This window comes from Tetrao urogallus, assembly GCF_951394365.1.
Source record: "Tetrao urogallus genome assembly, chromosome: 1".
NCBI classification, from domain to species: domain Eukaryota; kingdom Metazoa; phylum Chordata; class Aves; order Galliformes; family Phasianidae; genus Tetrao; species Tetrao urogallus.
Window position 1 is genome coordinate 150339287 of NC_136813.1, and position 24922 is coordinate 150364208.

Below are 24922 nucleotides of genomic sequence, written 5' to 3' on the forward strand. Positions count from 1 at the left end.
CACTGTGGGACAAGGCAGAGCCCGGCTTGGAACAGGGAGAACACACAGCAGAGGAAGCATAGGCAGCTGCCAGAGAGGCCTCCTCTGTCGGGAGAGCAGCCACTGATGACCACGGCTGGGAATTACACGTAGCTCAGGCCAAATTCCTCAGCTGGCAGCAGCTGTTAGTGGAAACTGAAGCGGACTTGAAAAGAGCCCCATTTTATGGCCCCTATGATAATAATTGTGAGTGTTGGGATGTAATAACACATGTATCTGAGCTGCAGAGTTCAGATCTCCCTCTGCCTTTTGACCCCTTCTCCCAGATGGGGAAGGGAAGGATTTTCCAGCAGAATAAGCCCCATCCTCAGTTGTTGTAAAATAGGAGAACATGGGGAAAAAAAAAAAAAAAAAAAAAAGAAAAAAAAAAGAAAGAAAAAAAATGTAGCAAACTGCTGCATTAAGTAGTTTGTAGTTGACACAGTTCTCTTTTTGTTATTTTGACTATGTGGTCTCAGCACTGCAAAGACGCAGTTCCCAGGGAAGTGTCCTCATCTCTGAGCTACAGACTCAGACTCCCATTTGCTTCGTTTCTCTCGCTAGCCTCATAAATCTTGCATTCCTTTTCTACAGAGCTGTATGGCTTCAGCAGAAACATGGCTTCATGCCAAGCTGCATACTCTCACTTCTGAGAAACTGGAGGAGCAAACTGAATCCCCTTCACAGTGAGTGGGGCTCAAAAGCCATCCCTGTCATTTTGGGGTTTAAACAATTCCACAACTGGTTGGTCACAGCTCCTGCAGCTGAGTGCATAATTCCCTGTGCTGCAGAAGTAACGGAGTTTGCCTTGTATACCAAAATCCCTAATCTCCTTTAGTCCTCGGACTATTCCCAAATCCTTGCTACATCTCCTACACCTGCTTGGCCAGCTAAATGGCAGCGTATGTGAGTTGGGCTGGCGTACCACCATGCTGGAGATGACTGTCCACTTCTCTCTGCTCTCTCTGGGACTCGGTAAAGACTGAATTATGCCAGCCTTAGCCTCACTGTGTCATTAGCTTGGCTTGTTTCTACCTAGTTTCTGGTTTCATAAAATCTCCAGACCCATGGGACTCTCTTCTCCAGGTGGTAAGGCACAAACAATCAGAAAGGCATTACAATCGCATAAATATAATTTACTTAAGAAATCATGACAAAACACTACACACCAGATAGATAGGCTCTCATTGAGACAAGCCTGATTTCTCAATCCTCTCACTACAGAGAGGTTTCTGGACCTGAGAAATGCTCTCCTCTGAACATCTTCTATATAGCTGTAGTTGAGTGTTTCCTTCACTACACTTCTAAAAGTGAGTGTGGGTCCTTGATGTCTGGCTGTGTGATTGAAATCTTCTGATCATCCAGCTCTGTTAGGCATCCCTCCGATGCATTTAATCGCATTAGTTATTCCAAGCATCTGTGATGTAGTGACTAGGGTAAGAATAAGTTAAGAAAGCTTCTCCCAGGGAAAATAAAAGTGCAACTGATACTGACTATCAAAAGGAAGTATTTCAAGCTTATCTACACTTTTTTCTTTTTATAGTCCTATGGCATATTCTGCTCTGGAAGTATTATCATATAGATAGGATATGCATATAGATACATATATATACCTAGACATCAGCCAGCAGTGTGCACTTGCAGCCCGGAAGGCCAACTGTGATCTGAACTATCTGAACTGCATTAAAAAAGGGGTGGCCAGCAGGGAGAAGGAGGTGATTGTCCCCCTCTACTCAGCTCCTGTGAGGCTCCATTTGGAGTACTGCGTCCAGGCCTGGGGCCCCCAGTACAAGAAAGACATGGAGCTCTTGGGACAAATCTAGAGGAGGGCCACTAAGATGATCAGAGGGCTGGAGCACCTCTCCTATGAGGAAAGGCTGAGGGAACTGGGCTTGTTTAGCTTGGAGAAGGCTCCAGGGAGACCTCATTGTAGCCTTCCAGTACTTGAAGGGAGCATATAAACAGGAGGGGGAAAGGCTATTTAAAAGGGTGGATAGTGATAGGACAAGGGGGAATGGTTTTAAACTGAAAAAGGGGAGATTTAGGTTAGATTTTAGGAGGAAGTTCTTCACGCACAGGGTGGTGATGCTGGAACTGGAACAGGTTGCCCAAGGAGGTTGTGGATTCCCCATTCCTGGAGGCACTCAAGGCCAGGCTGGATGTGGCTCTGGGCAGCCTGGTCTGATGGTTGGTAACCCTGCACATAGCAGGGGGGTTGAAACTAAATGATCATTGTGGTCCTTTTCAACCCAGGCCATTCTATGATTCTATGATGATTCTGTGACATATACAGGTATACTGACAAGACTCACTGAGTACTCATAAGTTCATGAGGTAGAATAGAAAATAAAATCTGCTTATTGAAATCTGTGGAGCATGATACTGATCTGGTCCAATTTGCAGTTGATAATTGGAATTTATAATTTTTTAGCTTGTATGAGGAAGACATTTTCTCCTGAAGTACTACTTTAATGCCAATGGCAATAGCTGCCTGACTAAAGAAACACAAACTGGCTCATTAGATCCCATATATTTTGAGAATCCTTAGGCTCTTGATTTCAGTATAAGCAAGTATTTTGGGAGGGTGGGATTATACCATTTTTTGCTTATTTGTGAATTTTTAAAATACAGTTACAAGCTTAAAAAATAACTGATTCACTTTTATTCAATGAAAATAAATAAAGCCAGACATTTAACAATTTAGCAGACAGTAGGAGAGGCAGAAAAATCTAAATCTTTACTCAGTTTTAAGTTAATCTTAGAAAACAGAGACCTGAAACATTTCCAGATTACCAAGCTGTATAGTAGTGATTATTTGATAAAAATTCAAACTGCTATGAAGGATTGTCATGCAGCTTTTTAAGAAGCAAGCTTAAGTATATATGTATTAAAAAATAAAACTAAAAGCTGAAATACTTGCATGAACTGGTTTTAAAATAATTCAGGAAGTGACTCAGTTGGCATTTTACTGTATTCGTTCCCCTTTTGGTTGGTACTACATAAATTTCACTGGAAGGCATTTGTTGGTGGACATAGAGTCACACAAAAAATTGTTTTCAGAAGTATGTGGACATCACGTGTGTTTCTCAGAAATAAGTGCAGCCCACAGTCATCCTCTAAACTCCTCTGTCTTCCATACAGAAGAATCCAAAAATCTGCCTGGGCAAAGGTAATTCTACATGTAACTCCTACATGTAGCTATCTGGAGATCTACCTGTCTCTGTAGAGACTTGAAAGCTCATGTAGAAGTGACAAGTGTCAAAACACTTGGATCCAGTCCACAAGTCAAATACAATTTAATCCAGAATTATTTAGCTGCTGATTTTATAAGGAGGTGTCCAGATCCACATATTTACAAACTTTTATTTCACTGGGCAGATGCATTTTATGTAGCTGTCATTTAGTGGATGTACTATACTACTTAAAGCTAATATTACATCTCTATGGCACCAGAGGTACATCCTGTAAATAACCGAGTATGCGTATGTATGCATATGAAATAATACAACAAGTTTGTATTTTAAGGGATAGAAGTTATATTCTTTGTATGTGGAGCTACATACATCATAGTTTTCAATACAAGATAGGAAGCTTTTATAAAATCACTTTTCACTAAAGGTTATTTCATTATATTTGTTTTATTGTTATAATATGAAACACAGTTTAACTTCAGAGCTATGAAATTATCAGTTCTACCTTATTCACAGAAAATACTTCAGCTTGTAGAATCTGACACGTGAAGCTTGAGATGTAGAGCTGGAAATTTAATTTGAAGCTTAGTCTTTAGCAAATCACCCCTTTAACAGCAGTCCAAGTGTTCTTACGAAGTATATTCCAAGGACATCCAATAATGTACAGCTGTGCAACTCTCATGTACCCTGGTTTCTGCCACAAGCACTTAAATTACAAATGCCAGTGTTTTTAATATGAATGTACTGACAGCTAGAACATGCTAATATTACTTGGTATTTAAATAATTCAGTAGTTTTTTGCATTTGTATGTGAAAAATACTCTAAAGTTGCTAGACTGTGAAAACTTTTCACAATTATGATCTTAAACAAACAGTGCTTTTTGGGAGAGAATTTTTAGTTGCTGACATCACTGTTGTCTGCTGAGGGCAGAAACTGTCCAGAAACAACATGCAAATTATATGGTATTACATTTGTGTATATTTGGAGCTCTAGTCCTACACTTCTGAAAGTAATGAGAGTTTTGCCTACAGAACAATTGAACTCCATGTCTAAATGAGAAAACACTATTTTAGGAATATGAAGAACCCCAAGCTCTATGATCTATTCATGTGCTGAAAATCAGTAAGGTGAATAGTAGGGGATCTGAGCTTTGGCTCTTGTCATTTTGCATGCAGTATATGCTTTTACTCATTCATTCTAGGCTGGAATATTCTTCTTAAAACGTTTTGGTTATGATGTGATTCAGCCAGGCTAACCGATATTGTAGTCAGTTTTACTAAATATTAAACTCATGTAAATTTTTATACTCCTTTAGTTAATATTTGGGAACTTACGGATGGCAAAAAAAAAAAAAAAAAAAAAAAAAAAAAAAATTGGAAGAGTGGTTAGGATTTCTTTAAATTAAAAAAAAACAAAACTTTTTATAGCATCTGGACAATAGAATATGTTCTGTACAGACATCACTTAAATCTAGGAAGCAAACACTTCAAAAGTTGAGCTCTTCACGTAAGTTAGAAGCACTAAGTATGGTGCCAAAATACACCATTCTTTTCATGATTTGCCATAATAATTTAAAATAAGATTAAATTTTTCTTTTTTTTTTCTTTTTTTTTTCTTTTTTTTTTTTTTTTTGTCTATTAAACACCACAGAATCACAGATTTTTTTTTTTTTCAGTTTGGAGAAAATGTCTTCAGACAGTATCCTGTCATTGCAAGGTCCATTACAGCAGGTTGCTCAGGGCTGCGTTTTGAACATTTCCATAGATGAAAACTCAACAGCCTTTGTGAGCAACCTGTTTGGACAAAAATATCTTAAGGTCTCTGCAGTCCCATTTATTAGATTAAAATATACTTATTTTAAAAAATAGTCAAAATATACATACATTTTTCAGCTGAGAACAGTATTTGTTATGCAGTCCACAGACATGTTCAGGAGACACTGCTGATACTTACAGACATCATTCCAAGGAAACTCTGAGTACAGCTTCAGAAATGTTTCTTGAAAATGTTATTGGTATTTTACCTGGTGATAACTACTTCTGTCAGATGCCCATACTGAGACTTCATTAATGTCTGTCAAGTATTTCTACCCACTGTTCATTTGTTCATTTCACATTCTGTTGTTTTTTTAAATTTTATTTTGTTTTTATTTATTTTATTTTGTTTCATTTTAATAACAGGACAAGCTAGGAAAGAAACATTAACTTTGTGGTAAATCAGAATGACTATTATTAATTTGCTGTATTCCAAGTCACACTATGAAAGGAAAGCTGGGTAAAGTGAGTGTTATTTAACACTAAATAATTTAATTTCCATTACTTCACTGGACTTATATATCAGCTATTCAGAAAATAGTCCCAAAGAGAGTCTTTAATTTAAACTGTCTGATGTTCTTTTGGCAGTTGTAGAGAAACCAAGAGATTTGTTCTCCAGAAAACTTGGATGCAGTTTCAGCTGACAGAAAAGTGGGGGTTTTGTGCCTTTTTTTTTTTTAAGGTGGACTTAACTGCAAGTTATTTAGCTACTGTCAAACAAACAATATTTTTTCTGGAAATGCTTATAATTAGCAACCACCCTTCTTTCAATAAAAATATTCTGCTACCCTTGAAATAGCAGAAAATGTTCTCTGTCCAAAAAGACTAACACACAGTGAAATCAATAAATGCCATATTTCTTTCTGAAAGCAATTTTTATTCACAAAATTCAATAGGGTTAAATGCATTAGAAATATTTTTGGCAAACTCAAGATATAGCTCAGATATATTTTCAGAAAAGGGCATAATGGAAATGTTAATAGAAAAATTTCGATTTGACATAGCAAAATAAAACTCCATTTACCTCTTTGAAGACAGAAATTCTGTCAAATAAGTCTTCATAAGCTTCTTCAGTAAATGAGTTCTGGAAAAGTTTACTGAAAGGTAAATGTAACTAAGGAAAGTACTGATTGCTGTTTGAAAATTATTTTAAGTCAATTGTTTTGGGTTTTTTTTTGCTGATCCTAGGTCTGGAAAGAGTGCCAAAAGACCTTCCCCCTGACACAACTCTGCTGGATTTACAGAACAACAAAATCACTGAAATTAAAGAAGGAGATTTCAAGAATTTGAAGAATCTTCATGTAAGTGTATATATGGCTGAACTAACACACGCACATACAAATTAGACAGAAAAGGTGATTTGGGCCTCATACCCATGTTTTTAAGGAAAATTGATTAAATACTCTGTGTTCTTCCTCCATCGTCCCGGTCTATAAATTCTCATTCTAATTCCTTTCCTCGTGCCACTAAAGATCTTCATTAATTTTCATCTCTTTGTAATTGTCTGCCTTCCATTCAGCTCCTGTTCTCCATCACAATTTCTCTCACCTTTTATTTCCTTTGGCAAAGTGGTTTAATTATTTCTAGTAAAAAAAAAGCTACTTCTCAAGCCTCACACATCACTCACTCATTACTATATTCCTTCCCCTCCTGCCCCTGAGCTCATGAAGTGCTCTATATACTCTCTGTGTCATCAGTTTTTCTTTTCTAATTTTATCTCAGGGATCCTTTCAAGCCAAAATTCTGCCTGCTGCACTGCAATGAAATTATGGTTTTGCCAATAATTGCCTATTAGTAAAATTCTACACTTATTCATCTACATCTGACAACACTACTCTTCCAGCACTACTGACTGCTTTCCCTTTGCTATCACCCAAATAAGCGCTTTTTTCTCTCTTAAATTTCTCTGAGCAGCTATGAACAATTGCTAGGGATACAGTGACTGTCTGACTGTAATGGAGGGAGTTGCATGAGTAGATCATGATGCAGTTCTTACATAATTTTAGCAACTGCTGCATAGATGTCTACATCTGACCTCGAATGAGATGATTTATGCCCCCAGATTTTTTTTGCCAATTCTTGTGCTTTGCTACTAAACAGATTTGACACTCTACTTCCTTCCTGCTTGTTTTGGTTCTCATCCACCTTGGAGAAGTGTCCTGTTTTTTTTCAGTGAAGATCATCTACTGGATGTTGAAACAAAAAAAAAGAAGGAAACCTCTTCAGTGCAACTAGTCTTTTCCAATCCTTCCTCACAACACTGCATTAAATGGTATTGCATATGAAAAGCACTGGCACCGATAATATCTTCCTACTTGGCACACAGCTCAGGTCTTCATTATACCTTGTGCTGTGAGTTAAGCTGTTGTGAGTGATGTCATCTTGCTGACTTTAATTCAATGGATATTTTTCTTTCCCTTATCAAAGCAGATAGAATTTAATATTGAATTAAATAGGTGACACTTCAGGAAAGACATTATTTTAGGACCCTAGTCCCAAAAGTAGCCAGGCATGTTTAGGGACCAATGGAAAACAAACAGAATAATGACAACAGTAACATAGGTTTTACTAAATGACCTACAAAACTGATTTTCTTAGATTTTCTCGGTAAGGGAAAAGGATTCTTTAATCTCCTCCCCAAAATAATGATTTACTCATGTACATTTATGCAACTAATCACTACCTCTATGCTTGGCAGGCATCATTTTTCTCTTTGTGAAGGATGTGGGAATGATTCTCATCCCTCCACTTACAGTATTTTTCAAAGTAATAGTGAAAGGGGAATATTGCCTTTAGACAAGCATATCTCAAAAGTTTTGCTATTGACAAAGGTCCGTTTTTGTGTTAAGGATATGTGTGTGCATGTGTGTGATGTACATGTATATATCTCACATATAAACTTTTAAAATCATATTCTCAGATACACATCACAGACTTGTGATAGCCTTACACTTGACAGTGTGATGTTCAAAAGTTTCTGGACTTCTACCAAAATATGAAACCTTTTAAGACTCTGCTAAACCAGAAATAATTGCATAAATTATCGCTCTTACTGTTACAAAATCTGAAATAAACAGAAACTGCACAGTCTTTTGCATGAAATTATCACTTAGCGTAAGCATTTAAAGAACAATTCTCTGTAATCCCAATTCATACACATCTTGATGAAGAAAAAAGAAGCATATTGAGTTTACTCCTTTGAACAAACCATTTAAATTCATATCTAATTCCTATAGACATCACCTACCATAGGTATAATAGTTTTGGAAGCGATTTTCATGAACAAATCAAATTGCAGTTCAGTTTGTGCTAAAATATAAAAGAAGAAAAGGGATCCCTTTATCTTGTCCACGTCTTCTCTTTCAGTACAAAAGTAACTGATTAAGCTCTTAAATGGAAGAAAAAGAGGACTTAATAACTACAAAGATGTTCTGTGTAAAAAAAAAAGAAATTTCGTGAGAAGGTCAAAGAGCAAATTTGCAGCTGGGGAATTTGGCAAACAAGTACAAAAGGTTTCAATTAAGGAAATATTTAAATGCAAATAATATATGCCTGCAAAGGAGGACACACAAAAAGTAAAAGGTGATGCTGTACCTGATATTTTTACAGTTTTCAATTGATCCAGAAAAATGTGACCGAGCTGTCAAAGTTGTTCTTAAAAAACAGAATGAGACTCCATACTATAAAAATGAAACATGAGATAGACTTTAATTGGAGGTCTCAGGACAATAATGAAAAAAAAAGCCTTAAAAAGATTTTTTTTAGGGCCAAGAACAACATTTTGCAGTTTCAGAAAATTGTCTGATTTTATGTAAATTATTTGCTTATGATTTAATCTTGTCACAAAACATTTAGAAATGGTGTTGGAAAAGGAAGAAGAAATCTTTTTACACAGCTATCAGAATTTTCCAGGCAAACTAAAACTCCTGGAGAAAGTACAGTATTTTGACCCCACGGACGTTTTAAAAAAATCTGGAATACTACATGAGTAAGCGGAAGGAGGAGTTTAGAAAAACAGCACATGGAGTTGCATGCTGTGTGGCAAAGCCAAAACAATACTTGGCACTTTGGAAAAGAAGTAATAGAAACAACTGTGTATGAGATCAGCGTAAGATTGCACAAATAAAAGTAACTGCATGCTTTTGCAACAGGAATTTTTCGAAGGCATAGTGTTAGTACAGAAAAGGAAGGTGAATACAATTTTGGGCTGAAATTCAATGGAACATTGCTTAGTTTAAGTTGACGGACCATGTCCATCATGTTGTATGCAAAGCAGACAACCGATCTTCATTTACAATAGAAGACTTGCATAGAGAAGATCTATGCTAGGGACTTATATTTACAACCATATCCACAATAAGTGATTATCAGTGTTAAATGTATGGGCTAATAAACTGAAATACTCTTTGTAGCAACATTTTATGGAAAAAATATTTTTTTGCACGAAAAATGTTTTATGCCCTCAATTTTTGTTTATTTACTTATATCAGAAGAGGGCTCCCTATGGAAGGACAAGGGCCTAAAACAACTGACGATAAGTCTAAGAACACCTTCCAGGGATATAGAAAATTTCCTGACAGATAAAAATATTAATGAAAGAACACAGATTTTGGATGAATTATTACTGCTTCAGTTTCTTTTTCACAGACATTATCAAAGGAGAAATTAAGTAAACATGCTGCTCTTTGAATCAGAGATTGAAGACTGTACAGTGACCACTAGCTTACTGTAAACAATAGGCAGAAATCTCTGCCCAAGTTCTGCTTCTGAACTCAATTCCCACTATCACTTAGTAGATAATAGGATGGAGAGACACTTCCCTCCTCTCCAGCTAAGAGCTTCTTAGAATCATGGCATATCTCAAGTTCAAGCCAAATTTCTGTGAGCACTGTCCAAATGATTCTTTAACTCTACTGGGTCCCTGACAAATATTCGGAGAAAGAAGATGTTAATCCTTCTGAACTACAGCACTTCCTTAGAGAGATTCCATTTCTCAGACTCTCTTTTGCATTGTGCAGAACGCAGAATGAGATTTTCCACAGAAACAAGCAATGTGCAACACATAACATGCATGAGAAATATTTTTTTAATGTGCAGGGGAGAAAGATCTTTTTGTGTGAGCATAACAACAGCAGGAAAAAATACTTTTAGATCTTAAAAAATTTGGAGAGTTTCAGAATACTGAACTAAAAAAAAAAAAAAAAAGGATTTTAAAAGAACACAGCAATAAAGTAAATAAACAAGTAAATTATGATAAAGTGAAAGACCTAAATGCTTGCCCCAGTAGACAACAGTAGTGTCAAAATGTTCTCTAGAATGCCAGAACATTAGGATTATTTTTACTGGAGCAATAAAACACAGAGCCTGCTGTTCTCTGGTCATCTGTGCAAATCACGTTACACAATACTTCCCAGCGACAGCTCAAACTCGGTGCAAACTACAGCTACAGTAGGAGCTTTGGCTTGGTGAGATTACCCACCCAACAAGGTGCTGTGGATGTGATCAAAATACTTTCCATAGTTTTCTTTCCTCTATACTGACAGGTTTGTTTCAGTGCCTTGACACCTCCTTCTTCACAGTTCGTCCACCTCTTCCCGCTCCTTTCCATGCCATCCCTTATTCCTTGCCTTTCCTATCTATGGCAGCTTGATCCACTTTACTGAAGCTTATCAAAGAATTTAAGTTCTAATCTAAGAACCCTAAGAAAATCATTACACCACCATGCTTTTTTAAAACCGTTATCTTTTCTCTGCATTAAGACTATATGTTCCTCATCAGACAAAACATCTTGTATTCTGTTCAGAGACCTCCTTAGATTCAGGGCCTCTTGGTTCCTTCAAGTTTACCAATCTGTATGATTTTTAAAATACACACTAATTTTGTAAAATTCTGTCTTCCAGTAAAACACAGAAAAGGAAATAAAAAGGGTTTTTTTGGTTTTGTTTTTGTTAGTTTGTTTCCCCTATACGTGCACGCTCACACTTAATATTTGGCAGAAAAGCTTGACTATATACAAGTAGTCCAGCATACAACTATGAGTTAACAACTGAAACCATCAGGCAAACAAAAATGACCAAATTTATTAATATTTTTATTTGAATGCTGACTCCTGAGCTTACAGTTCTTAAGGCATTACTGTTCCTAGCAGCACTACAATAAAACAACAGGTAATAATAAAATACATAACCCAGGAAATTAAAGAAATTCCATCGGGTCAGCAGATTGATTTTTTAGTTTAAACCCTGAAGGCCGCATGCATCATTAAAGATTTGATGTTAGGTAAGAGCTCCATACCCAGCTGGCAAACCAGATGTATCAGCACGTATTAGGGTTGATAACAATTTGCTGATTGTTCTACAGTTCATTTCAGATTTTGGCAAGGCTCTTAGTTCAAACTCTTCTAAACTAAGAAGGAGAGACGTAAGGGTAGAAACCCCACAGAGCCTTGAGGTTCTCACATAATGAAATGACACCAAAAAATATAATGCACCTCTCTTCACCCCTGGCCAGGGTAGAAACCTCAAGTTTTGGTAATCCGAAGAACTAAGCCAGTTCCTATATAATGGCCACATGCTCACTCTACAGTTTGTTTTTTGACAAAAGCATGCCAGCAAGTGTTCCAAACTCTGCCTGACTGTGAATCCCTGGTTTTGTTCAGGGAATGAATATTTGAAGCACAAACCAGGCCAGGAGGAGGTAAATGGACAGACTCTAATGGAGGAACCAGCATCTATTCATATCATACAATCCTTTTCTGCTTTTATTTGTTTTAAATAGAGTTTTTGTTACTACACTAATATAAGAGGTGTGTCAGTAAAAATTAACCTATCTTTGGAGCACAACTTGTCGGGTTTTTTTTTTTTTTTTTTTTTTTTTTTCCCTCTCTGAACACTGCTTAAAATGCTGACCATGATGCAATGGTCCATAGGTATTACCGTGGAGCAATATACAATAATAAAACTAACACAGCCTGCTTACCTTGCAGGAACTGCATAAGAGCCATAGGATCTATGATATACATATCATATTGTGTATAACAATAGAAAAAGCCTTTATCTCAGAACAAGAGAAGCTACTTTTTCTCATATTCAAAAAAAATTGCTGTGTGCCCTCTGATCTCAAACATGCAGTGTCTTTAACGATTCATGTATTTGTGCCTCTTTCTCTTTCTTTCTCACTTCTTTTCCTGCCTATGGCTAAGGACCTCAATATCCATATCAAGTAATGTTTACACATGCGCATGCTTAAAGCTTTTTCTATGTGGATTGGTGATATGCTTCAGTATTGTTGACTTTCTTATATATGTATTGAAAGAAATATCTGTAGTCCCTCCACCAAACAAAGGAAGAGCGATTTTTGAAAAAAAATATTCCTGTGCCTGCCTTCAAGTATCATCCTAAGCTGTCAGGATTCTTCAGTCTGCTAGATCATTTCATACAAGCAATGCAATTGCTAGCTACAGGTCAAGCACTTTCACCGCTTTCAGATTGACCCTCATTTTTCCCTCTGAGCATTATTTTGCCCTGCACAAAATTAGTAGATGGAGCTGTCCTTTTGCAAAATGCATATCATGTCCCACCATGCCATCTGGGGTATATTCAGGAAATAGTCCATGTGGCATTTTTTTTGCCTAACATCCCTTCCTCGCTAGAACAGCCTGCAGATGTTTTCCCTCAGCTTTTCTCCTCTAGTTCCTGTTTTCAATGACCTCTAAATTCCCCGGAGTTTTTCATTTAATTTTATTGTGTTTTGTTTTAACTTTTGTTACACGCAAACCATACGGGGCACATTCTGAGGAAAATAAACAGCAGTGCTCCAAAGCTAATAACTTCTTTCTCTAAGTCTTGCGTATAATAGAGTTATTGTGAAGTGGGAAAGAAACCCATGGGTACAGCTGGCCAGGTGCTCTGCTGGTGTGTTATCCTCATCATTTGCTGTTGCTCTGGGAGACAGTAAAACTCCTTTCAAATTCTGATGTGTGGGCTTGTTTTTACTTCTTTAAAGCTGCACAGCAGTGTGAGAAATAATGTAGCTTCAAAATAGTGGGACTCACACAGCAGGATGCAAGTGAGAACTGATGTTCTGGTGCAAAAAAAGTTGAAAACTACATGGTTGTGATACTTTTCCAACTTCTACCACCAATCTGTATGTTCCCACTGTGAAAGCATTTCTAAGCATACTTTTTGATAGATATCATCATTTCTAAGTGAGATAGATATTCTGAATCTTTGAATAAAACAACTCTTCTGTGTGTTTCCTCAAGATGGTTTTGATCAGAACAAGCAGTCCTCACAAGAGCTTTAGCTGTTCTCTGAACATTAACTACTCACAGGATATTTACATTACAGGGCGAGCTGAATGTATACCCATCTATTTTTGGTGAGAAATATTTCACATCAGAACACCAGCTTTGATAATCAATCCACAGATATTTTTATTGAAAAGTTAAAAAAAAAAAAAAAACGAAAGCAGATACAATTATTAAAAGATAAAGCAAATCTTTAGCTGAAATAGATGACCAAGTGGTAAAAAGCAAATGTAGGTTAAAAATTTCACTTGCTCATGTGTCGAAACTCACTTAGTATTGCTTTAGATATCTACAGAAAACTGTTAAAATCAACCAAAAGGACTGTAATTAGTAGTAGTACATTCAGTTTTTCTGTCATTACGATTAAAGCAGTGAAAGAGACTAAACAGAATAATTTAAGCTGTATCCCTCTTAATAACTGAATGTTTCTCATGTCCTAACACTGTGCAGGTAGATTTAGTACTCTAAGGAGAGAAACTGCATCTGCTTCCAAATTCTGGCAGTTTTCCCTTAGGAAACAAAAACTATTCTCACTGCAGTTCTTATAGCAATCCGAAATAAGAGAGAGCTGTGGCCGTAGCTTCCACTGACCAGTATATTTACTTTGGGAGAGACTTATTGTTAGTGAAATACTTCTCTGAACTGTGAGTGACCTTTTCTACCTCCTTTTGCAAATGTGGTATTGATAGCTAGCATACAAAATTATAAACCAGATCTGCTCAACTTTACGCATACTCAGTGAAACCATATACAGATCACAATGCTTGCTTTGCTCAGGATGAGCTCCTTTAGGAAAAAAAGACATGTCAAATACGATTTTAAACTATCTTCTTACCACTCAGTTTTCTAGATAGGTAGTCCAGACACAGTGATTTAGTACTTACTTAACTTATTATGGGAAGAGCTAAATGCTCTATTTTCCTCCAAGAAAAAATATGCATGTTCAACCCTGAAAATATTAAAAATATCTTGAAATACACTGGACATTAACTATAATAATATATATAATAAAAAATTTTTTTTTGATTGTGTATATCAGCAACACTTTTCTTTTGTTTGTGAAAAATGATGTAATGGAGTTCGTGAACAAAGATGTTCTATAGCTTCACTCAAGTAATACATATAAATAGACAATGCTATCCATATCAATATAGCACATTCTATATCTATCTAATTCACTGCAGAAATGTGTAAAACTGTAAGTTTGATAATTAGGCAATTATGAGATTAATTCTCATATATGTCAAATCTGAAAACCTTTCCATTAGCTTGTAGTACTCTTCTGACAGTAATGGGTCTTCTTTTTATGTCATGGATGGTTAATCAATATGAGCTAACAGGAAAGTCACATTTCAGAGGCATGTGGAGACTACCTCTTCCCGAAATGTACAAAGAGTTCATTTGCAATTTGCTTAGATTTATCCTGAATCTAGATAGCACAATTGCCATGAGAACTAAATTAGATTCTAACATAGAAAACAGAGTACATGTGGTTGGCTCAATGAAGTTCTTAGAGTATGAGACTTCGAATTGTTCCTCTTTGATAGTATGTTATGCTAAAAACAAAGAAACAAGTTATATTTCTACAAAATATAATTTGTTCTAGTTTTATTTCTACAAAAATGAGACTATTAGCAGACAAACTTAATAAATTCAATCCATAAGAAGAACAAGAAAGTGTGTGTATATTTTTATTAAGCCAGACTGTTCCTTGGCTAAGTCATAGAGTTTTCTGTTCAGGAAAAGTTGGACAGGATGGTTGTGCAATGATGGACAAGATATAAGTGTATTTGATTAAACAAAACTACTACTTTACTTCCTATCTAGTCAGGAAAAAAAAGAACAAATAATACTGATGTTAATTATACATGCATGACTTACTCTTCACAGATTTCAAACAGAAGGACTATGCTTAGTTGTGAATATAAATTATAATTCTTCTGGATATTAAGAGAAACTGCATATAACTCAGCAGTAAATTACCATTTGTAGTTATTATGTAGGTCTTGCTTATCTTTCTCTGTTTCTAAGTCATTAGTCTATTTATTTCAGTACTGCACTGTATTTTCTTCAGCTCACTAGATTATCCATCAAATGACCTTAAAAAAAAACCTAGAAAAGAAAAAATATTTTTAAGTGCTTCATTCTTTAAATAATTTTCCCAGTGGTCATCTGAGATCTTTGTAATTATTACTCCACAGGCATTGATCCTTGTTAACAACAAAATCAGCAAAATAAGTCCAGCAGCTTTTGCTCCTCTGAAGAAACTGGAAAGACTGTACCTATCCAAGAATAATTTGAAGGAACTTCCAGAAAACATGCCCAAGTCTCTTCAGGAGATACGTGCTCATGAAAATGAGATCTCCAAGTTGAGGAAAGCAGTTTTTAATGGACTGAATCAAGTGATTGTCTTAGGTATGAGCATGATGATCTGTAATGAAATCAATCCAGCATATTGCATATTTTTTCAAGAAGCATTTAGTCCTCTCAGTAATTTTATGTGGAAAGCCACAAAATGTGTTATTAAATTATACTTCTAAATTAGCTTTCATCTGATAGAGACATAAAGTTCAATGTATATTGATACATATAGTGCAGTATAGCTCACTGAATATCTTTTGTCAACAGAACTGGGCACCAATCCACTCAAGAGCTCAGGAATTGAAAATGGAGCTTTTCAAGGGATGAAGAGGCTTTCTTATATCCGTATCGCAGATACCAACATTACTAGCATCCCTAAAGGTAAGAATTTTGTTATTTGACAGATTTACACAGGTGTAAGACAGCAACTTCTAGTCAGCTAGAGAAACTTAAAAAGTGAGTAGAGAAGCGTCTTGAGTTAGTTTTTAGAATATCCACTAGCTGACTATTGGATAAAGAAAAAAAAAAAGCCTGAACAGCAAACAAAAACACACGCACACAGATTTCATTCTGTAGTCTGTTGGCTTTAACTGGTTTGGAAAAATTTGTTTTTCCCTTATGACAAGCTCCAGAAGAGGTATACTTTACAAAGTAAGGCATTTTATGTTACTTTGCTCTCCTTGTCACATAGTTGAAATATAAAGTGGAAGAATGTTTTCTTCCTCTAAGCCTCGTTTGTGAACCTGGTCAACGTTGTACGGATGTAAACCCATGCAGAATTAAGTGAAGCTCTACAAGCATAAAATCAGCCATCCATGAACCCAAAGAGTTGAAGCCAAAAGATCATTCCTATGCAAAACAGAAATATTTGCCATTTTTAAAGTATTTCATTGTAAATCACTACAAAGTAAAAACAACTTTGGTATAAGCTTTTAAAAAAGAAAAGAACTAGAGAATTCCAATGCAGAGGAAATTATATTCAATTTATTCTTACTTCAGCCAGCAAAATGTTTTGAAGTAGCTCTACTTTTTTGAAAGTTTAATACTAGTTGTTATTTCTTTCTTGCCACGTTTCCTGTTTTGACTGTTTCTTTGAGGGAGCTAAGATAGTTAAAATATTTGGTTCCAGTTTATTTTCCTGATAAATAGAATTTACAAACTAGTTTGTATCCCATTTAAAATACAATAAAACTATTTTTTCTCATCGTTATAATGTAATTTCCTGCTGCTGTTATTTATATACAAGAATGTCAGACTTCGTTTTAGCCAGACTACTCACATGTAGCACAATTATATATGTCCCATTTATGTAATTGCAAAGGCTAGAATATCAATGAAGAACTTCATTTAGATATTTCTTAAGAACTAACTGCTTTTTTTAATGACCTTAGGAGATTGATTTTATTTAATGGCAAATAAATTCTTACTAGCTGTTTTCAGTTTACCTGACTGTGAAGTGTCCTGTTCATTCATGGAACTAATCTTGGTCATATCTGGCAAAAATCTTTAACACAACCTCCCCTCCTTTTCCCCTACCCAAAACAAAGAAACAAAATAATACAGTTTTATCAAAAGTAAATTGATTACGTTCTCTGTCTCAGGTCTTCCTCCATCCCTTACTGAACTTCACCTTGATGGCAACAAAATCAGCAAAATTGATGCGGAAGGTCTGTCTGGACTCACCAACTTGGCTAAGTAAGCGTTCAATTTTTTCTTTTCACATGTAAATATTAATTGAAATTGTAACCATTACAGAGCAATTAAAAACATAATTCTGGGCTTCTCAGCATTATCATCATTGAAACTTTAAGTAACTTAGAAGGAGGAAGCTCCTAAGACTTGCACGCTGAAATAACAATGCAAAAAACTTTTTTATTTCTGAGCACCCTCTCCAACTATCTTCAGTTATGAGCAATGTATGCCAGTTTTTTTCACATGAATACTGTTATATTTTAGAACTCTTATGAAAATAGAAACATAATTGACTACTACTCAGATTATTGTATCTTATTCCTAGATCTACATGTTAAACATTCAGACTGTCATAATGAAAGCAAAAAAAAAAAAAAAAAAAAAAAAACCCACAGAAATCTAGCAAAGACTGTTCAGCAAAAGGATTTAAATTTACCAATTTTTAGTACCTTGGAGTACAGTTTAGCACAGTGACATAATTAACACACATTCACATGTTTTGAATCTGGCAGTCCCAAGTGATGAGTCTCACAGCAGCTTTGTAAAGCTTGTAAAACAAGACATGTTTGATGTTCATGTTTGATTAAATATTCATCCTTGCTTAAAATAAGTTTTTTTCCTGGATGTCATGAACAAAATAAAAATTCTATAATTATGGGTTACAGAACTGTGAAGCAATTATTGCTACTGATAGCAGCTTTGTATAAATCCTTCAGGCAAATGATAGATAAAACTTTAGGGAAAAAAAAAAAAAAGGAAAAAAAGACCGAGTTCTTAATTACTCAGTTCTTAACTACTACTTACTTACCAAGTTCTTAATTACTACTGTTTGGAAATATGTTGTCCTGCAGATGATGCTGTTTTTCTGCTTTTTGAAGTTAATCTCTGGAAAACACTGCAGACAACATTACATGGTTAATATTGTTGGAATTCCTTCTTAAGTCATAAATTAGATGCAGCAAGTGCTAGTGGACCACTCAAAATATCTAACCCTGGCCTGCTTCCATTGCGGTTGCACTGAAGCAAAATAATCTCTTGTGGTCTGGAAATGTGGAGCTGTGCAGAGTGGGCACCAACTTATAAAATTGTTCTCTCTGGCCTGTGGTTGAGCAAGCAACATAAGCACAGTCAGAAATGTTTTGAAAAGCTGAAAAATAAGGCAAAGTAAAGATCTGATGAAAAAGGAGGGTGCTGGGTATAACACAGCAGACACTTAGAAAGGAGGGTGTTACACGACAGCATATGTGATAAATCTAGGGGGCAATATGCATCCTCCTCCAGTTCCACAGAAATAAACTACCCGAAAATAGTTTTTATTTGTATGGGTAAGACATCAGGAACATCAGTATGAGGTCAGATAACCCTCCTGGATTGTATCAACAGTGCTCAACAGTCTGATAGCTGTCCTTAACAGATAGTTGACCTGCGAGAAAGTCTTTCAAAACTTTTCATATAATGCTGCAGTGAAAAAAATAGAAGTCTCGGGAATGTAAATGGAACAAAGACTTTGCTGGTTTCATGCAGGAAGGAGGTTTGCAGAGGAATATATGCGTTTATATATATGTCCATACACAACTGCTGCTACTAAAGTCTCTAGATCTTATTAAAGTTTACTGAAGAAAATCTAGCTGCCCTTTTTTTTTTCCCTAAAGTTTTATTCCTTTTTTAAGCGTAACTTCTAACTTAGAGTTCAAACAACAGTTAACAAAGTGTTAACAAAGGACAGAGTGCCTACTCATAACAACTGCGGAATTACCACTGAATTCCGTACTGCAACACAGAGCCTTGAAACTTAGGAGAGACTCTTTCACATTTTCCTAACTGGACCACATAAACTATGTTAATAAACCCTGAATGTGGATGTATAAATTGGGAAGGATGACTTTGTGGCTAAAGTTCTGGTCTGGAACCCAGAATAAATGTGTAACGTCCCATTTCTATGTTCTGCTGAGAAGATCACTGCATGACTCAGCTCCTGTTTACAGTTTGCAACATGGCTCCAACTACATGTGTACTTTAGAAGGATGTGGTGAAGATTTAAAATTAACAGCTCTAGTCATTGTGGGTCTAGTTTGACAAATAAAGTTACAGTTCGCAATCCTAAAGTCATTTGAGAAACTTTTAAAGAAAGGCTGGTACCTATGTGGATACACGGTATGTATTTACAGTGCAATCAGGCATATACACAGTTTAGAAAAGTATGCAGAACTGTGGACAAATTAAGTGAAGTCATGATACTTGTAAGTATGATAGCTCACACCAGATATCAGTCATTTTAATACATTTATCTAAACTAGTTATCATTGGTGACTCTGAACCTTATGCATAAATGTAGTCTTTTCTACTGTAGTAGTTTGTAGAAGTAATCACCCCAAGAAAGATGATTATGTAGGTAAGTTTAATGTTTTCATTAGTTTCTTTTCATGTGTTTGTTTGTTTGTTTGTTTGTTTGTTTTTTCTCCAGATTGGGTCTCAGCTTCAACAGTATTTCTTCTGTTGAAAATGGTTCTCTGAACAATGTACCTCACCTGAGAGAACTTCATTTGAATAACAATGAACTTGTCAGAGTACCTAGTGGGTTGGGTGAACACAAATACATCCAGGTAACGTTTATCATACTGCCTCAGATAACAACGTTTGGAAGATTATAGACGATATATGAATGGTTATTCAATTTTGAATGAAAACATTTAGTTGTGAGAAAGATAACTTGATTAAAGTTTCACTCATCGTTGAATAGGCATAGAAAAGTAGTAAACAATAGGACTCTTATTCTGTTGGGTATTTTTTGGCAGTGGAATTGTCTAGATCTGTAGGCATGAATTTGCATCTTTGCGTGCTTAAAGATACACAGATATGGAGATATGGAGATATCTATGTACTTATTTACTTATTTATATACTTTTTTTTTACTTTTTTTTTTTTTTAATTAGAAACGATGCTTTCTAGGAACATTTGTTAACTTTTCATTTTTTTATTCAACTCAGTGATGTGTTTCAAGTTTCTCAAAAACCTTCCATTTGGTATCCTACAAAGCTATGCCTTCAGGAGGTGAAAGAGGAACAATTCACACCAGCGGTGTTTCGAGGTCTGTGTGATTAAACAGCAAGAAATATGACCTCTTGGAACCAGTTAAAATCTTTCTCCACTTGGTCTCAGGTTTTAGAGGAAGGAATCATGGAATCATATAATCACCAAGGTTGGAAAAGACCTACGTGATCATCCAGTCCAACCATCCACCTATCACCAATAGTTCTCACTAAACCATGTTCCTCAACACAACATCCAAATTTTCCTTGAACACCTCCAGGGTGTCCAGGGAGAAAGCTCCCAAAGAATGAAGACTCCCAAATGGAAATCACTGCCTTCATGTAGCTTCAGAAAATTCATTGGAAATGGTCACTCTGGAGCAAAGTAATCATCAACTATCAGCAGTTACTTAGGCTCTGTGTCCTGTAGAGTTGCACTCATGAGAGTGAAGGTTGAACAGAAACCATTCAACAATGAATGCATTCTTTATATACAGCATATGCTTCTGAACCGCAGTACTACGTTAATAATTTCACATTTTTCTCCTGTTTCAGCTACAGTATGATCAATTGATAGTGCTACTACTGTATTAGCATGCAAAATTTATGCTCATTTTCTAGAAATTCTTTCTAGTTTGATATATTACAGGTATTTCAAAAAATAAGAAGAATCTTAATTTGTTTGTTTTAATTTGTCTGGAAAAGCGGATGTGTTTTCAGTCTGAATGATATTGCACAATACTATTTGACATGAAATGATTTATGTTATTTGCCACAGCATCTCAATTTCTCACTTATGCAATTCTATAATTTTCAGGTGGTCTATCTTCATAACAACAAGATTGCTTCAATTGGCATCAACGACTTTTGTCCTCTTGGATACAACACCAAAAAGGCGACTTATTCTGGTGTGAGCCTCTTCAGCAACCCTGTGCAATACTGGGAAATCCAGCCCTCTGCTTTCCGATGTATCCATGAACGCTCTGCAGTACAGATCGGAAACTACAAATAGATTTCTAAAGGCGGGGTTTGGTTGTATTTCAGCTAAAGTACCTGTTGTAATGGGCCTGTTCAAAAAATTGTTGCTAACAGTTAGTGCCAAATACCAGAAACTTCACCATAAAGTGGAGATGATCCAATTATGTAAAATAAATTAATCATTACAGATGTGCAAGATCAAACATACCATCAAAAAGGATTTCTGTCTGTGCTTTAAACTGACTTATTTCAGCCTCCTTTTCCAGCATGCTTTCTGTGGTAATTTTTGGTTTGCTGAATCCTACAGGTTTTCAGATTCCACTGTATATGAGATTCGGAGTAAATATTTGTCAAACTATGATTTAAAAAAAAAAAAAAAAAAAAAAAAAAAAAAAAAGATAGTGATTGAGCATATTTTTATAGCCACTGAAGAAAAATAGTAGAGGAAAAAAGGACTCTCAAGTCATCTTGAAACTTGAGAAGGAGAGAGTTACCTCCTTTAAATTTATTTCAAGCCCTGGAGGTTTAAAAATATTACTATAATACTAAGCTAATTTTGAATGTATCTATTTAGCAGAGGCAAATAAAATTGTTGCTGATGTCATTATTTTCGGAAAAAAATAAATTCATATTGTACACATAGTTCTTTTAAGTTTGCCATTTTTTTAGAGCAATGCTATTCAGGATTAGTCTAACATAATCCTAGTGAACAAAATAATGAGTAGTCTGCAGCACAAAACCTATAACCTATGTCTGGAGCTCAATTACTAATTTTCTCTAGGGCAAATCCCTCTCACCTTAGTCATAAGAGCAGTTTGATTTTCAGTGAAGCAACTTTGCAGACTAAGGTATTAGGCTTTAGCCATTGGTATCAATCCATGTATATATCTAAAACAAAAATAATAGCAGTTCAGTGTTCATTTCTTCTACATTGTACATTTGTCATCATCCTTTACTGATTTTGTTTTTTAAACACTGTTCTTAACTGTCAAGTAGAGATATGCAGGCTCCCCATCAGATGAATATGTGAAATTTAGAATAAAAGCAAAATCCTAAGCATAGCAAAAAATGAAGTGAAATAACAGAAAGGCCTAGTTGAACATTGCTGGGATATCATTTGTAGAAATATCTTCTGAGAATCATCTGAAGCTTTCTGCAAATTGGGATTCTACAACACATTCTAGTGGGTAGCAAGCACATCAAAGGTAGGCTGCACATTTCTACTGTTGATCTACAAAGCTAACCATATACTCAATCAAAATGTCACCTTAAAAGAATCTTCTGCAGCCTCTTAATTCTCCAAAGCCAATCTCTCTAATTTGTAAAACATATATGTCATTTATATTAAAGGATAATGCAATACAGGCAAATTCCACAGTGTTTGTCTTTATTTTCTGTTTTGTTAGCATGACATACTATGAAAGAACTTTAATTGTGGTTAAGCCCTGAGAGTGAACATCTTTGGCATGGTAATAACTAAAGTACAAGAAGATTATTTGAAAATCTTTTGTCTTTAGAAAAAAATCGCTAATAGGTCTTTCTTTTTTAGAATATGAATATGTCCTCTTAGTATTGTCATTTATTTATAAGTAATTGGAAATTATAATGAATCATGAAAACAATTACACCGAAACAAGGTGTTACCATCTTTCTTTGTTATCTAGTTCAAAGAAATAGCTGATGAGTTCCTGTATTTGCATCTGATTTTCTTCTGGGTTTCAAATTTTCTGAGCATTATTTTTAGAAAACTATCAATACTTCATATTCTTCTGTCACTGGCAGGAAAACCTTCCAGGTAATCAGCAGGTTATTTTTTCCCCTTTGGCTTTTGGTTGGGTATCTGATATTACTCAGAGAGACTTCATATACAAAGTTGAGTGCTGGCATTTCAGAAGAGGACACAGGCTTTTTTTTAGCTTGAACAACTTCACAGATACACTTTACAAGAAGAGATTCATATCCTAAATAATACAAAAAACTTATTATATAAAATTTCACATGAGCATGTATTCAAGCTTCCCTTTTGTCTCTCCGTAGCTTAAAAATCTCTACCGACTAAGGATTTTCTTTCAAACCAGAAACAACCTTAAGTCTATAAGAAAATACCTGAGCCTGTACTCCACTGTCTACACAATATCCACGTGAAATCCAACATAACAAATTTGCCTGTTTTCTGATTTTAAGCACATATATGTCATACAGTATATTTACTGCCAACAATTAAGGTCTGGAAAGATAATGAGAGTTTCCTGATTCCCAGCCCTGTAGAGTAAAAGTGAATAAGCAAATTCTACAGCATAAGACACCAGCAAGATCTTGACACTGACTAGTTCAGAAGGCAAACACTCTAGATTTTCCTGAAGCAATTTCCAGACAATCCCTCAGTACCTAACAAAACCCTATACTGAGTCCAAACAACATGAAGCATCAGCAAACTCTTCAAAGCATTGGTGCATTGGAAGCTTAATACTCTTAAAACTACTTTTTTGTATAAATACAGAACAGATGGCTCTTCTGCTTTTGAAAGGAAGAGAGAAAGAGAAAGAGAGAAAGAGAAAGAGAAAGAGAAAGAGAAAGAGAAAGAGAAAGAGAAAGAGAAAGAGAAAGAGAAAGAGAAAGAGAAAGAGAAAGAGAAAGAGAAAGAGAAAGAGAAAGAGAAAGAGAAAGAGAAAGAGGAAAGAGAAAGAGAGAAGAGAAAGAGAAAGAGAAAGAGAAAGGCAGGAAGGCAGGCAGGAAGGAAGGAAGGAAAGAGGAGAGGAGAGGAGAGGAGAGGAGAGGAGAGGAGAGGAGAGGAGAGGAGAGGAGAGGAGAGGAGAGGAGAGGAGAGGAGAGGAGAGGAGAGGAGAGGAGAGGAGAGGAGAGGAGAGGAGAGGAGAGGAGAGGAGAGGAGAGGATGAGGAGAGGAGAGGAGAGGAGAGGAGAGGAGAGGAGAGGAGAGGGAGAGGAGAGGAGAGGGGGGGAGGAGGGAGAGAGGGGGGGGGGGGGGGGGGGGGGGAAGGGGGAAAGGGAAAGGACTCAAATAATCCTTCCAGAAAGAATGAAGATGGTAAACAACCACATAATAACTTGTGGGATTAGACTCATTTTATTCCCATAAAGAAATAAAATCCGTATTTCCTGGAGCATCCTAAGGCATTCTCAGCTCTTCCTGCAGCACAAGGCCACAGAGGGGTCACTACAGGCAATGGGTATGACCATTTCTCACGTTTTAGAATAGATTCTTCTAGGGAGCCTAACCAGAACATTTCTTAATAACCTAAAAATCTAAACTGGCAGAAATGAGAATAAGAAGTTGTAGTGACAGATCTTCAGTTGCAAGAATGGTATAAAAATGTAACTGTCATACAGAAGCCTCTTACTTCTTCCACTGAATACAAAATTATAAAAAATCCACACTAAAAAAAAATAGCACTTTCTTGCCTTTGCTTTTAAAGGTGAATTTATCTTAACTGTCTTGGTAAAGAAGGCAAATAATAAAATCAGACAGCAATGTGTTTTCTGTCATCTACAATTAATAATGCCTATGACTT

General features: G+C 35.8%; 1 protein-coding gene across 1 annotated transcript in view; it reads left to right on the plus strand.

Moving 5' to 3' along the window:
- Positions 1-21426, plus strand: part of DCN (decorin) — a gene marked incomplete at both ends in the record, with an annotated part of 32726 nt that extends 11300 nt beyond the window's left edge. Inside the window, 6 exons of the mRNA XM_079542510.1 lie at positions 6213-6325; positions 15534-15747; positions 15961-16074; positions 17295-17388; positions 19850-19988; positions 21232-21426. Of these exons, the coding sequence (XP_079398636.1) occupies positions 6213-6325; positions 15534-15747; positions 15961-16074; positions 17295-17388; positions 19850-19988; positions 21232-21426 (869 nt within the window). The remainder of the gene's footprint in view (positions 1-6212; positions 6326-15533; positions 15748-15960; positions 16075-17294; positions 17389-19849; positions 19989-21231) is intronic.
- Positions 21427-24922: the final 3496 nt, after the last annotated feature.